We start from the raw sequence: 13,928 nt of genomic DNA on the forward strand, positions 1-13,928 counted from the left end.
GGAGTTGAAGGCCATGCTCGGTGGTGAACTATATGTTGTTGATACTGGACCTCCGACACGGAATTAGAGCACCTATCGGTCCTTGAGGAAATCTTGTTAAGACTTGCTCAATCAGGATTGAAAGTGAGCTTGAAAAAGTGCGAGATGGGACAGTATAGACTAACATTTCTTGGTTTTGATATCACCCCAGAGGGGAAGACTGTCCCTAGAGAATATTTAGATGGTATTGCTGCTAGCTCGCCCCCGGGAACTCTAGGGGAGTTAGCGTCCTTTTTAGGGAAAGGGGAAGAGGTTTCTAATCACACTCCTGGTTATGCACTCTGTTCGGCTCCCCTACATAAATGGAAAGGTTGGTTCCTCAAAAAGGGTTGTACTGAGGCTTTCTCTATGCCCACTGAAATGGTGGAAGCCTGGCACGAGTTGAGAAGGGTTGTGCTGACTGCTAAGCATAAAAAATAATAATAATAATAAAAAAAAATAAAAAAAAAATAAAAACGTGCTTGTTCCTGTCAAAAGCTTATTTGGACACCGACCTCAAGTACGGCGAGGAAGAGAGGGCGTTAGCACTCCTTTTCCCCCACTCCCCGCTCTTAAGATCATGAATATGGGCATTTATCCTGAAACGGGGAAATAAGGTGGTAAGGTCCCGTTCAGGTTACATAAAGGGTTCGGCCCAGACGTCAGAAGTGTGTTCGATTCTGGAAGGAATTATGGCCTCAAACAAAACCAAATGCAAAGCCTTGATGATAGTTACAGACAGTGACTATTGTTTCAGAGGTGGAAATAAGGAGCTAGATGTATGGGATGGTCGGGGCTATATCAATGTCAAGGGTCAAGAGTTGGCTCAGGGCAATCTTTGGCGACTCATTTTATTTTAAAATTCAGCCCAATACTGAGGATGACACATTCACTGCAAATGGCAACTGTGAGGTGGATGCGTTGGCTCAGGATCGGTCTGACAGGTTTAAGATACAGCATGTTGCGGTATTGACTCCTGCCGAGTGGCAGGAGGAAGGAGGGACCATAGCGGTTCCAGAGAGTGAGGAATGGAATCTCCTTACTCAGGTCCACACAGGACTAGGGCATGTGGGTGCCCGGCGTGTAAAAATATTTCTTGATGAGAATAATATCAGAACAAAGTCTCCCATTAAAACAGTCTCAAAAGATCAAAAAGGCTTGCGAGAGGTGCGCGGCTGCGGGAGGTTTTAAGAAAACCCGTACGGTAGACCGGGTTATTGTTTGCGAAGAAATAGGTAAACATTTCAGTGCAGATATAACCGGACCGTTGTGCGAGAGAACTAAGGCAGGTAACAGGTATTTTCTGGTAACGGCAGACAACAGATCTAGTTGGAGACAAGGACCGGACGTCCATAAAGGGAGTGGTTTGTATGCGACCATCGGTCGAGGATCTGGGTCCACTGCCGGGAGCAATTCCCAGGACCAGGGTGACTATAGTTGAACCTGCACGGGTCAGATCCTCGGCTTTGGCGTGGTTTGCAAAACTGCGGTCTGGGGCTCCATTTGTTTATTTATAGTTAAAATAATGTCGGTCCTGTCTCTGGTCTGCAGGTGACGAGAGAGGGATGGAGCCGGAGGTGACGGAGGTTAGCGTCCTAGAGGATGCCCTCACCCCGGTTTCGGCGTCACCTGACACTAAAAGACTGAGTTGGAAGCACAAGGTTCGAAAGAATACGGGTGCAATGCCGTTAGTTGCATGCCGTTAGCTTTCCTGACCTGATCGTTGTTTTTGTGGTCTAAAACAAATAGACAAAAATGACCTAAAAACAGCGTGTGATTTATTCTGTGCAATTAATGCTACCGGCTTTTAGCTAAATGGTTCCGATTGTGACTGAAATTGGTGGACTGTTTCCCAACTTAGATTTTGGGATAACATGGCATACAATTGGAAGACACACCGTACCATGTTAAATGAAACTCACTTGATTCAGTTGTTCTCCTACTGGGAAAAGGCACCGACACGAAATGTGACGTGTGCTCGGTTCATCACACGAAACAAGTGGATGATTCCCAGTGGGAGTGATTATGCTGGCTGGACAAAGTGGACATGGAAGCAAATTGCACTTTTAGGCAGAGTAAGGGGATCTGGGTTACGGGGGAAATGGACCTAGTGAGTCGAGAGTCTGAGTGGCAAAATTATACAGCCGCACGAGACTTGACGACCTTTGAGTTCTATCCCCGAAATCCAGACGGACACCGTTTGCAATTAGTACATTTTTATTTGATGCCAATGTAAATTTTGATCCGGAACCGGTAGAGAAAATGCAGGTGCCCGAGAGGCTCCACCATAAAATAATGGCAGGAGAAATGACGTAAAATTCGTGTTCTGTGGACCCAGGTGAGGGCAAGGTTGAATGTCACCGGCCTTATACCACTGATAAATGGTTTAACTGGACGTTGTTCAAAACCTCTATTGATTATCATCTGTCCAGTTACCCACCTGGGTTGCCATGGTTGAAAATGTTAAATTTGCCCTTGATTTTAATAGGCCTGTTTATACTGCTGGGTCTCTTACAAACAGCAGGTTTACTGGGGACATTGTTAAAAGGGTTGCAACACATATTCAGGGGTTTAGGGAAGTTGCTATGTTGCACTCTCCGAGAGTAAGAAGAAAAAAAATAAAGAAGTAACTAAAGAGGGCGAGTTTGCCTGTGAGGTGTGATGCTGTACCATATGTATATATATATATACATGGGGCAGCATCATTAAGAGACACTTCAAGCAAATTACTGCACTTGGTGGTGACTGATAGAAGAATCATAGGCGACCATGAACGGTGACCACTCAACCACATTTGACTATGACACAGCTGCGATGACCCAAGACACGGGGAATGCGCTGGTGCGTGTGGTTTCCTGTTCAAAGAGAGCTTTCGAGTGCTATTCTGGTAGACTCATTGTGTGGCACGGTAACTATTGCCTGTGCCCTGATGAGTTAATCATTATGGCCTTAATACTGTTTACAGTAGTTCTGCCTAAGAAACGATGCGATCGTGTACACTTTTGGCTATTGCTATTTCTGGGGTGTTGTTTGACAATCCTCAGAATGATAATGTGTGAACGATCGCTCGGTCTGGGGCTTATTTGGGTTGGTATGGGAAGTCTAGACACCCATCTTAAATGGTGGACACCAACTTTGTATGTCATAGCCCTGTGCCTGCTGGTGGGACAAATGGTGCATGTATATTTCCATTGTGTTGCCTGGCTGCTGGCTATGATGGTGGGCGAGGCCCTGCTTATGGATGCACTACTGGCTTACCTAGCCGTGCTGGTGTTATCTCTAAGACCGGGGCCTCGTAAGAGGGAAATGGTGCGGGCCACTGTCGTATATTGGTTAATAACAGCCCTAATGATAGTACTCAAGATTCTGAGCCTTTTTGATCTGATTTCTGCTCTTATGCCCCTGCTAACAGAGGGCTTAGTTTTAGCCTTTTTAAAAGGGAGGCAGACCAGAGTCGGAAAGGTGATCATGTGCAGCCATGACAGGATTGTGGCCCGTGACCAAGCTCATGGATAATAAAAATTAAAAGAATTATGATATACATATAAACTATATATGTATCAAATAAAAATAAAAAAAAACATTATACGGTAATAGAATAAAATAGATTATCATTTGTTTCCTGTTACAGGGTCCAGCAGTTCGGGAGTTAACTCTTTTGACTCCGGACTCAGACTCAGTCATTTGGGTCATGTCAAGTCCAAACCCAAGTCCAAACCCAAGTCCAAACCCAAGTCCTAACCCAAGTCCTAACCCGAATCCTGGCCAACATTCAATTATATTGTAAGCAGGAGGACCCCAATTCCGGTCCCGGCTGAACCCATGATTTTATATACCCCTGATGGGGGTTCCCTTTCCGAAAGTCAGTTGAAAGAGGGCCCGCGGGTATGACTGAAAGCAGCTTGGGGGAGTGTAGGTGAAATTCCCCCAGGGTCTGTGATGTTCCATCCCAAGGGTCATGAGGTGAATGGATAGCGGGCTCAACCTTGTGGGCACAACATTCATACGAACCCCGCTTTCGGGACGATGGTGAGTGGGACATGCCACAGGGAGCTGCACCTGTCACTGTCGTGATTTATGACCATCCAGAAGGGTCCTGGTGCATGCTGTGGTGTACTCCCCAGGATCAGGAAGCTGAGATGATGTGCTTGGTGGCCCTGACTCCTCGCCTGGAAACCCAGTTCCATGTGAGGAAGCTTTGTGGAGTTACCTTCCTGGGGCATCCGGAGGGGCCTGACTACAACGTGGAGAGGTTCAGGGACGGGGCCGAGGTTCTGCCAAGGCCAAGAGAGGGTGTCATGGTTGGGCTAAGATATGGCCTTGTCATTCCGCGGCCTTTGTTGACCCCGCGGCAGCTGGGTGACCTTGCCAAGCAACGCGCTCTTCTGAAGAAGAGGAACAAGCGCGGGGGGCGTCAACGTAGGCGTTGGAACGCCAATCAACTCACTGTTGCTGTGGACACTAACTCTGCTCCTTGATGCCAGCCGTCACACCACGGCCACAACTTCCTCTTTCTCAATGACTTGCTAAAAACTGTACTTTTCGCTCACATGACCTAAATGGCCATGGCAACAGCTGAAATGTTTTAACTGGTAGAAGGAAAAACCATATTAGGTTTTTCCTATTGAAATAATCTAACCAGCACCATATAAGGTTTAGCTACTGAAATGATCTAACCCGGAGGGAGGCGATCCCATATTTGGTGTGTCGGATGGAGCCAAAATTGTATAAATACTGCTGTATATCTCTGTTCTGGGGGGGTTGGGTAGAGAAGCTTGTGTGAGGTGTCACTTGTTTGTGCCTTTTACTGGGCGACGGACATAGCCTTGCGCGGAACTTCTCCCATTTGTAGCTCTCTCTGATTAGTTCCTTTTGGCGGCCACACTGCAACGAGGTTGCGGGGAGCGATAGTGAATTCTGCTGTATTCGACTGGGACCTTGGCATTGCCCATAATCTGGTTGAATAAACAGAGAATTTTGTCAGCTCCTAGCATTACCGATTGCTTGGACGCCTAATCTTAGGTAGCCTTTAGTTCGCAGGAATTGAGGAATATTATCCCGATTTAACATTCAAACAAGAATTCATGGCATTGCCCGTATCTTGGTTGAATTAAGTTGAATTTGGGGATATTTTTCTGCCTGTGCCAGGCACCTTAGATTTAGGAAATGAGGAGATAGAGCTTAGGGGTCTGTTGTCTGTCTTATCAGAAATTCTGCCTTTTCATACATATATTTGTATTTTTGCTAAAAGCCTGTATTAGCTTGAGTGTTAAATAAAAACCCTTTTCTATGAGAGAAGTTTTAAGAGGATTTCTTCATACGAGCCGTTTGATCTTATCAGCGGACACTTGGGTGAGTGACAAAATATGCAACAGAGGTTACTATAAATAGAAATAGGCATTTTAGAGTGTGTTCTCAGTGCAGAGAGGTTAATAGTTTCACAGCTACATTTGGTCTGAAGACTTCTCGGCGCGCTATCTGGGGTGCAACGGCACTGCTACACTTATTAGGTTTAAATTCATAGGGTTTATAGGTTTTGCTGAAACTATCGAGGGTAGTAGAAATTAGGAGTGTTTTAATTTCTTCTATTTTCGTCAGGCCATTACACAGCACAGTAAGTTTTAGTCATAGTCTTTTGAATAAAAGTCCATTTAGTTTTAGTCATATTTTAGTCATCTGAAATGTTTTAGTTTCATTCTAGTTTTAGTCGACTAAATATCATAAGATTATAGTTGACTAAATCTACAGTTGATTTAGTCGACTAAAATGTATTGTGGCGGTGCCTTGATGGCGTTGTAGTGGCTGATTTTACACTTGGTTGCATGCTGAAAATAGCAGATCTGCAAGTTCACAACTGTGACGTGTTGTGAGCTTGTAGAGCGCAACACCTGAGCGCAACCAAACATAAAATGACTTATTTTAGTTCTACTGGATCTCTTCTCCACTAGTCCCTCACTGACATTTTAGTCTAGTTTTTATTTGTTGACGAAATTGTCAATATATTTAGTCTTAGTTTTAGTCATCATAGCTTAGTTTTTATTTATGTTTTCGTCAGTGAAAAAAGGTAGTGGACCAACATTTTTCGTCATAGTTTTAGTCGACAAAATCAACACTGCTCTGAATACAATCAGAATCAACTTTATTGTCACATCACAGGTTTACGGGTGTAAAACAGTGGGTGAAGTGAGTTTTTTTGCAAAGCTCCATCGTTTTTGTTATTTAGATACCGTTACAGTAGTCATGTCTACTAAAAATGACTGCATGGACAAGTCCTGTTGAGACATCAGTCTTTTAATCCTTGATATATTGTTAAGATGATAGAAGCTCATGTTCTAACTGTTATGACATGTTTAGTCCGCCTGGGACTTAATTACAGGTGAATAGTTGTAATTGACTTCCTGTCCTCATGTGCCCCCCAGCTCTAGGCGACCTGTTCGACCCGTTTGGCATGGGTTCCGGTGCGGGCGTGGCGTCGGCGCGGCAGGCCTCGGGACCGGACCTGTTCGGGGACTTGTTGGGTTCTGAGGGGTCAGAGAACACGCCTCCTGCCTCCAACACCTCCCTCTTTAACCTCAGTAAGTTCTGATTGGTCAGACCTCAGTAAGCATGGAGGACTGTCAACAGTTGTTTATTGTTTATTATTTATTATGGATCCCCATTAGTCCTCACCACAGTGAAGGATACTCTTCATGGGGTCCAAACATTCACACTTCACAATCAAATTAAAACACAATACAATGGAATTCCACCATTACATAGTTAAAACAAAACAGAACTGGCAATCATAGAAATGGCTTCTGTGATAAAAATCCAGAACCGTGCGCTCTGGTAAAATGTTTATTGTGCAACCACCGAGGAACCGGTTCCTTCCCTGACTTCATGTTGAAATGTTCTCGAGCAAGGCACTGAACTCCCTAACAGCCTTGCATGGTTGCTGTGTGAATGGAACACACACTGTGAATTATATATATATATATATATATATATATATATATATATCTCTGATTAAAGTCAAAATGTTATTTCACAATGGAAACTAAACTGTCATTTGAAATGCAACTGTCACATCACTAGGAGTCATAGATGGCCTGTTTGATCATTTAGAACCTCTACATGGCCTCTTGCTAATGCTAATGTTGCTACTAGTGTTGTGTCAGGAACCACTTCTCTAACATAATGGCAGGACCCGAAAGAAAGAGCTCAAAACCTCTAAACCAAACGCAGGTGACAAGAAGGACAGTAAACAAAGACTTTAATGAAACACTTAACAACAGTACTCACACAAAGATCACAAACTCACACAATCACAACACTAGACTAACGTGTGCGTGTGTGTGTGTGTGTGTGTGTGTGTGTGTGTGTGTGTGTGTGTGTGTGTGTGTGTGTGTGTGTGTGTGCGTGTGCACGTGCATCAGATAAACTAGTGAGTGAGCCCACAAAGATGACGTCATCGGCCAGCCAGCCAGACCTGTTAGGAGGATGGGACAGCTGGAGCGCCGGCGCTGCTTCTGGCCTGGGGGGAGGGGCCAACACCAGCAGCACCAAACCCACTTTCACCAGCACAGGTAGGCTGTGAGGTCACTTTCACCAGCACAGGTAGGCTGTGAGGTCACTTTCACCAGCACAGGTAGGCTGTGAGGTCACTTTCACCAGCACAGGTAGGCTGTGAGGTCACTTTCACCAGCACAGGTAGGCTGTGAGATCACTTTCACCAGCACAGGTAGGCTGTGAGGTCACTTTCACCAGCACAGGTAGGCTGTGAGGTCTGTGAGCCCCGACCCCACACTGGCCAGGTTTCTGCATTAATCTCTCCTCAGACGAGGCCTCCATTGTTGCCTCCAATCATCCCAAACCACTGAAAACGCCACATGACGAGAATCTGGTCATTGTTAGTTAAGTGAGTTAATGTGGGGCGTCCTTGTGACCGGTGCCCGTGTGTTGGTTCTCACAGCAGCACCAATTTGCTGGCTGGCAGTTCTTAATGTCTTTGGCAGTGTCCTTGGTATTCCCTCATACAGGATCCTGTTGGTAACATGTTCACTCTGGCTGATGTTAAAGGACAGGTCCGGACTAAATAACAAATAGGCTCATTTTCCTACTTATATTGATCCCAAAGGACTGGCCATGGGGTCTATTTACAGAATGTCCCCTGTCGTCCAGTTTCCCCTGCAACCGTCATAGCATATATATACGAGTCCTCATAGCATAGAGCAGAGTCCATAAGCACTCAGGATATTAACCTCATCTTATTCACCCTCGTCTCTCTTTCTTCCGTGTGTGTGTGTGTGTGTGTGTGTGTGTGTGTGTGTGTGTGTGTGTGTGTGTGTGTGTGTGTGTGTGTGTGTGTGTGTGTGTGTGTGTGTGTGTGTGTGTGTGTGTGTGTGTGTGTGTGTGTGTGTGTGTGTGTGTGTGTGTGTGTGTGTGTGTGTGTGTGTGTGACTGTGCAGTTCCAGGTGGAGCGTCCTTCTCCAAGGCCAAGTCTCAGAGCTTTGATCCATTTGCTGACCTGGGAAACCTGGGCTCCAAACTACCAGGTAGTTTTTACTGTGTTGTGCGTCATGTGTTGCGTACCTGTAGCCTGGTAACCCCCCCCCTTCCGGAAATCTCATTTGCATTTGATTTCAGGAATTGGGTGTGGCCTGAGGGCTTATCTGGGCGTTTCTTGCTAGTCCAAAAAATGTACTCGCCTATCAGCGTCCTCGCTCATTGTTCTGTGATTGACAGCGGAGGTTGGCCTATCAGGTGGAACCCGAGTGAACCTGAATGGAGCTGAGTGCAGCCGACAAAAATGGAATGGGCCGACATTAAAATTGTGTCCGCTGTTTGCTGTTTTGGTTTTCAAAACGCTCACAAACGTCTTTTTTGAGGCACGGAATTTACTTTTAAGATAACGTTTGGACAGCATTTAGTTGTTTAACTTCATATATGTGGTCAATTAATCATGACGGAGCCTATTTAAAAATAAAAATTCAGAGAACTGGCAGGGGCGGGCAGTGACACGCATTGTATCCGAATAAAGCAACCTATTTTCGGCATGGCCTTCAGAAGTCCCCTTGCGTCACATTGTCTGGTGGTCGGGAAAACAAACTGCTGATTGACTGAAGGGGAACGAACTGCTGATTGGCTAAAGGGGTTGTCAACTTGTCAGTAAACGGTATTACTCCCACCCAGCTCCAGCCCACAGACAAAAATGCCAGACTCACTACTGATCAAATAGAAATGAGATATCCGGAGGGAGGGGTTTACCAGGCTAGCGTACCTGAACATAAGCCCATCAACAAGCTTGTAGCTTGTAAATCTCTAGAGCTAGCTACTGATCTGTAGTTTCAATGTACATATTGTTATTTTGATAGTAAGTACCGTATAGACTGATGCTAGGTTCTTGGTTTACCTCTGATCCTACTTTACTGAGACACTACACTGTCTCTCTGTATTTGATGTGTGTTTTTACCTTGTTTACTGTAAGTCCCTCTGGTTCAGAGTGTGTGCTAAATGCCTACATAGTAAACAGTGGGTGTATTGTAGTAAATGCCTACATAGTAAACAGTGGGTGTATTGTAGTAAATGCTTACATAGTAAACAGTGGGTGTATTGTAGTAAATGCTTACATAGTAAACAGTGGGTGTATTGTAGTAAATGCTTACATAGTAAACAGTGGGTGTATTGTAGTAAATGCCTACATAGTAAACAGTGTAGTAAATGCCTACATAGTAAACAGTGTAGTAAAGGCCTACATAGTAAACAGTGTAGTAAAGGCCTACATAGTAAACAGTGTAGTAAAGGCCTACATAGTAAACAGTGGGTGTATTTTCTCCTCATGGTTCTCCTCAGGCTCCTCCAGCACTAGTTTCTCTGCAGCAGCCTTCAGCTCCAAGCCTCCGTCTGCTCCTGCTGCCTCTTCATCCTCCTCCTCCTCCTCCTCCTCCTCCTCTAAACCTCAGGCTCAGGCCTGGCAGGCCGGGAGGCCCGGCTCCGCCCACAACAACAAGCCCGCCTCCTCTTCCTCTGGGCCGGGCGTAGGGGGCGGGGCTCAGAGCACCAAGCCCAACTACAACCTGAGCTTCTCCAGCGTCATCGGAGGGCGAGAGGAGAGGGGCGTGCGAGCACCTGGATTTGGTGAGAGAGAGAGAGAGAATGAGTGCTTACCATTCACTATTTAAGGGTGGTGACACCATTCTAATGTAAATGTTGTTGTCATGGTGATAATTCTAATGTAAATGTTGTTGTCATGGTGATAATTCTAATGTAAATGTTGTTGTCATGGTGATAATTCTAATGTAAATGTTGTTGTCATGGTGATAATTCTAATGTAAATGTTGTTGTCATGGTGATAATTCTAATGTAAATGTTGTTGTCATGGTGATAATTCTAATGTAAACGTTGTCATGATGATAATTCTAAAGTAAACGTTGTTGTCATGGTGATAATTCTAATGTAAGCGTTGTTGTCATGGTGATGCAGGCACCAAGCCCAAGGTGAAGGAGGACGACTTCGGGGACCTGCTGTCCACTCAGGGCTTCTCCTCCAGACCGGACAGGAAGGAACCTAGGACTATCGCTGAGATGAGGAGACAGGAGCTCTGTAGAGATACAGACCCTCTCAAACTACAGGTAATGAGGAGACTCTGTAGAGATACAGACCCTCTCAAACTACAGGTAATGATACCAGGCTCAGCTCCCACCAGTCTGGCCCATTGTCCTCTGGCATCAACATTAAATTACAGTCATTTAGCAGACGCTTTTATCCAAAGAGACTTACAATAAGTGCATTCAACATAGGTAGGCAAGAACACTACTAATCACCAGAAGTCTGAAGTGCATTCTCTTCTAAAACAAGCAACTAAGAGCACTAAAGTAAAAGTGCAATATATCAGCTACTTACTTTCTTAAACAGATGAGACAAAATAGGAAAATCAAATGAGCAAGAGCTAAAACAAATAAGTGTATCGAATAAACAAGATCCAATAAAACAATAAAACAAGAGTGCGTACAACTAGTTAACAAGTAGGCAAGCCGAAGAGGAAGGGTAGTGTTTCCTGAAGAGGTGGGTTTTCAGCCTGCGGCGAAAGATGGGCAGTGACTCTGCTGTCCTGACATCAGTGTCTCTGCTGTCCTGACATCAGTGACTCTGCTGTCCTGACATCAGTGTCTCTGCTGTCCTGACATCAGTGTCTCTGCTGTCCTGACATCAGTGTCTCTGCTGTCCTGACATCAGTGACTCTGCTGTCCTGACATCAGTGACTCTGCTGTCCTGACATCAGTGACTCTGCTGTCCTGACATCAGTGACTCTGCATCTGCTTCTGGGGGGTCCCTGGAACAAAATATTTTGAGATGGGGGTCAGCAGCCAAATACATATCTAAAAACATTTTATAAATCCTAACAGTAGGCTGCTATGTCAGTGGTGCCACAACGTTTTCCATGTCACGGACCCCCAGAATGATATGTATTTGGCCGCATATTATATGTATAATGACACAGTAACGTTACTTCAATCAGAAACTCATGTCAAAGTAGATTTAACCATTTATTGCCACAAATGGAACACAGTTAAGCTTGGCGTTAAAGCTCCGCTCTTGGGAGAATTTTGTGGAAGCAGCCTGCTAAGCATATATTCAGGGAATGCTTAAGCAAAAACCCCATAGGGATACAACGTCAACAATAAGCAGTACATTGACATATTCGTTTGGATTAGCAGATATACATGATAATCACAAGTATTTGAGCCTATGCCAGACTCTAACAAAGCAGATATACATGATAACCACAAGTATTTGAGCCTATGCCAGACTCTAAACAAAAGGTGGAGGCTGGGCTGGAGGAGGAGCTAGCAGAATGCATTGGTTCAGCAACCAAGAAAGACCTAGAGAATACGAAGCCGTATTTAAAGGAACCTCTTTGCTAATGCGTGAGCTGTGATTGGATAATGAGTGTGTGATGTAATGACCAGCTGAGCTGTGAATGGGGAATAGAAAGCTGATGTTCAACATCAGCTGACTGACAGCTAGTTACAGCTTTGGCGTGCAAGACTTCCATGTCCTGCATGAACGCTATCTTATGCTTCACGTGTCTGTGCCGGTAGATCTTTGACTGGATCGAGGGGAAGGAGCGTAACATCCGGGCGCTGCTCTCTACGCTGCACACGGTGCTGTGGGAGGGGGAGGGGCGCTGGAGACCCGTGGGCATGGCCGACCTGGTGACCCCCGACCAGGTCAAGAAGTTCTACCGGAAGGCCGTGCTGGTGGTCCACCCCGATAAGGTGAGTGTGTGGTTATGTGTAGTTTATAATGATAAGGTGAGTGTGTAGTTATGTGTAGTTTATAATGATAAGGTGAGTGTGTAGTTATGTGTAGTTTATAATGATAAGGTGAGTGTGTAGTTATGTGTAGTTTATAATGATAAGGTGAGTGTGTAGTTATGTGTAGTTTATAATGATAAGGTGAGTGTGTAGTTATGTGTAGTTTATAATGATAAGGTGAGTGTGTAGTTATGTGTAGTTTATAATGCCCAGTGTGCTAGTTTTTACTTTTTGAAAGGGTTTAACAATGCCAGGGGTTTTCTAAAACAGTTTGCAGCCTCTGCCAGCATTTTTTACGATTTCATACCTTTTCAAGTAGTCACAGAATATTTATCTCCAGTATGATTGATCCCCTGATGGTTGCTAATCACTGAAGGTTTTCAGGTGTGGTTTCAGCGACCTCGTTGACATTTGTTGTTTGAAAATTTTAATTTCACTCAAAAATACATAGTAAAACATAGGAAAAATGTGAATATCTTCTCTGTTTATTTTTTAACATGAAGTGAATGGAGCAGCAAATCTTTGGATCACGTTATCTCCTGGTTCTTTGTGAAGAACGGAAAAACAGAAAAACCCAAAAAATAAAGAATAATTTTAGAAATTAAATTTAAAAAAACTTTTTTGAAAAATGTTTATAAACGTTTTTGGCAGGAAAAGAGTTGAGTTTAAAATGAGTTGCTTGTCAGGATGCAGATTCAAAAAGGTCAGAAAAATGTATTGCGTTAGTAGAAGTCAACAAAACATCATACTATTTAATAAGAAACATTCAATAAAACTGGCACGAGGTCTCTGTCACAAGTATTACATAATCTCCTAATCACAATTATTTTGCATAATGGTCATAATGGTATCCATGTTGAAAAATGTGCAATTTTTGATTATGAAGCCTAAAAGGCAAACAGAAATGTGTATTCATATGTTCCAATGTTGTTCCAATGTTCAATGGCCATATCCAATAGAACTAAAAGACAAGTCATTTCATGTTTGGTTGCACTCGGGTGTTGCACTCTGAAAATAGCACATCTACAAGTTCACAACGCGTCGCGCTGCGAGCTTGTAGATCGGCTATTTCCAGCATGCAACCAAGTGTAAAAACAGCCATCAAGGCACCAGAAAAGGAATAATGGCCTTTAAAATTAAAGTCAAATGACTGAAGCTGTTTGAGATGAAGAGCTCACACTGCAGTTGTATAAACCGCCAGTAGGTGGCAGAAGGGTTCTTCACAAGTATATAGTATGGCAGTGGTTCTCAACCAGTGGTCCAGGGACCACCAGTGGTCCTTGAGGGGGTTTCAGGGGGTCCCCAGCCAAACTAATAGTTAGGAACCAAATGGACCCTTATGTGTCTCTAACTCAGAGTGTACAAATGGAACCAAATGGACCCTTATGTGTCTCTAACTCAGAGTGTACAAATGGAACCAAATGGACCCTTATGTGTCTCTAACTCAGAGTGTACAAATGGAACCAAATGGACCCTTATGTGTCTCTAACTCTGAGAGTGTACAAATGGACCCTAACGGGTCCATTTGGTTCCATTTGTACACTCTCAGAGTTAAAAAACATTAATGATGATGATACAGTGTAGATTGGGACCCCCCAATAAATCAAAATGGCA

General features: G+C 44.2%; 1 protein-coding gene across 1 annotated transcript in view; it reads left to right on the plus strand.

The window, feature by feature from the left end:
• Positions 1-13,928, plus strand: part of gak (cyclin G associated kinase) — an 84,175-nt gene that overhangs the window by 67,403 nt on the left and 2,844 nt on the right. The window contains exons 23-28 of the mRNA XM_084056298.1: positions 6,438-6,593; positions 7,434-7,583; positions 8,466-8,552; positions 9,850-10,134; positions 10,480-10,628; positions 12,099-12,275. Coding sequence (XP_083912424.1) covers positions 6,438-6,593; positions 7,434-7,583; positions 8,466-8,552; positions 9,850-10,134; positions 10,480-10,628; positions 12,099-12,275 — 1,004 coding nt within the window. The remainder of the gene's footprint in view (positions 1-6,437; positions 6,594-7,433; positions 7,584-8,465; positions 8,553-9,849; positions 10,135-10,479; positions 10,629-12,098; positions 12,276-13,928) is intronic.

This window comes from Gymnoscopelus microlampas (genome assembly GCF_963454915.1).
Source record: "Gymnoscopelus microlampas genome assembly, chromosome: 4".
Classification (NCBI taxonomy): domain Eukaryota; kingdom Metazoa; phylum Chordata; class Actinopteri; order Myctophiformes; family Myctophidae; genus Gymnoscopelus; species Gymnoscopelus microlampas.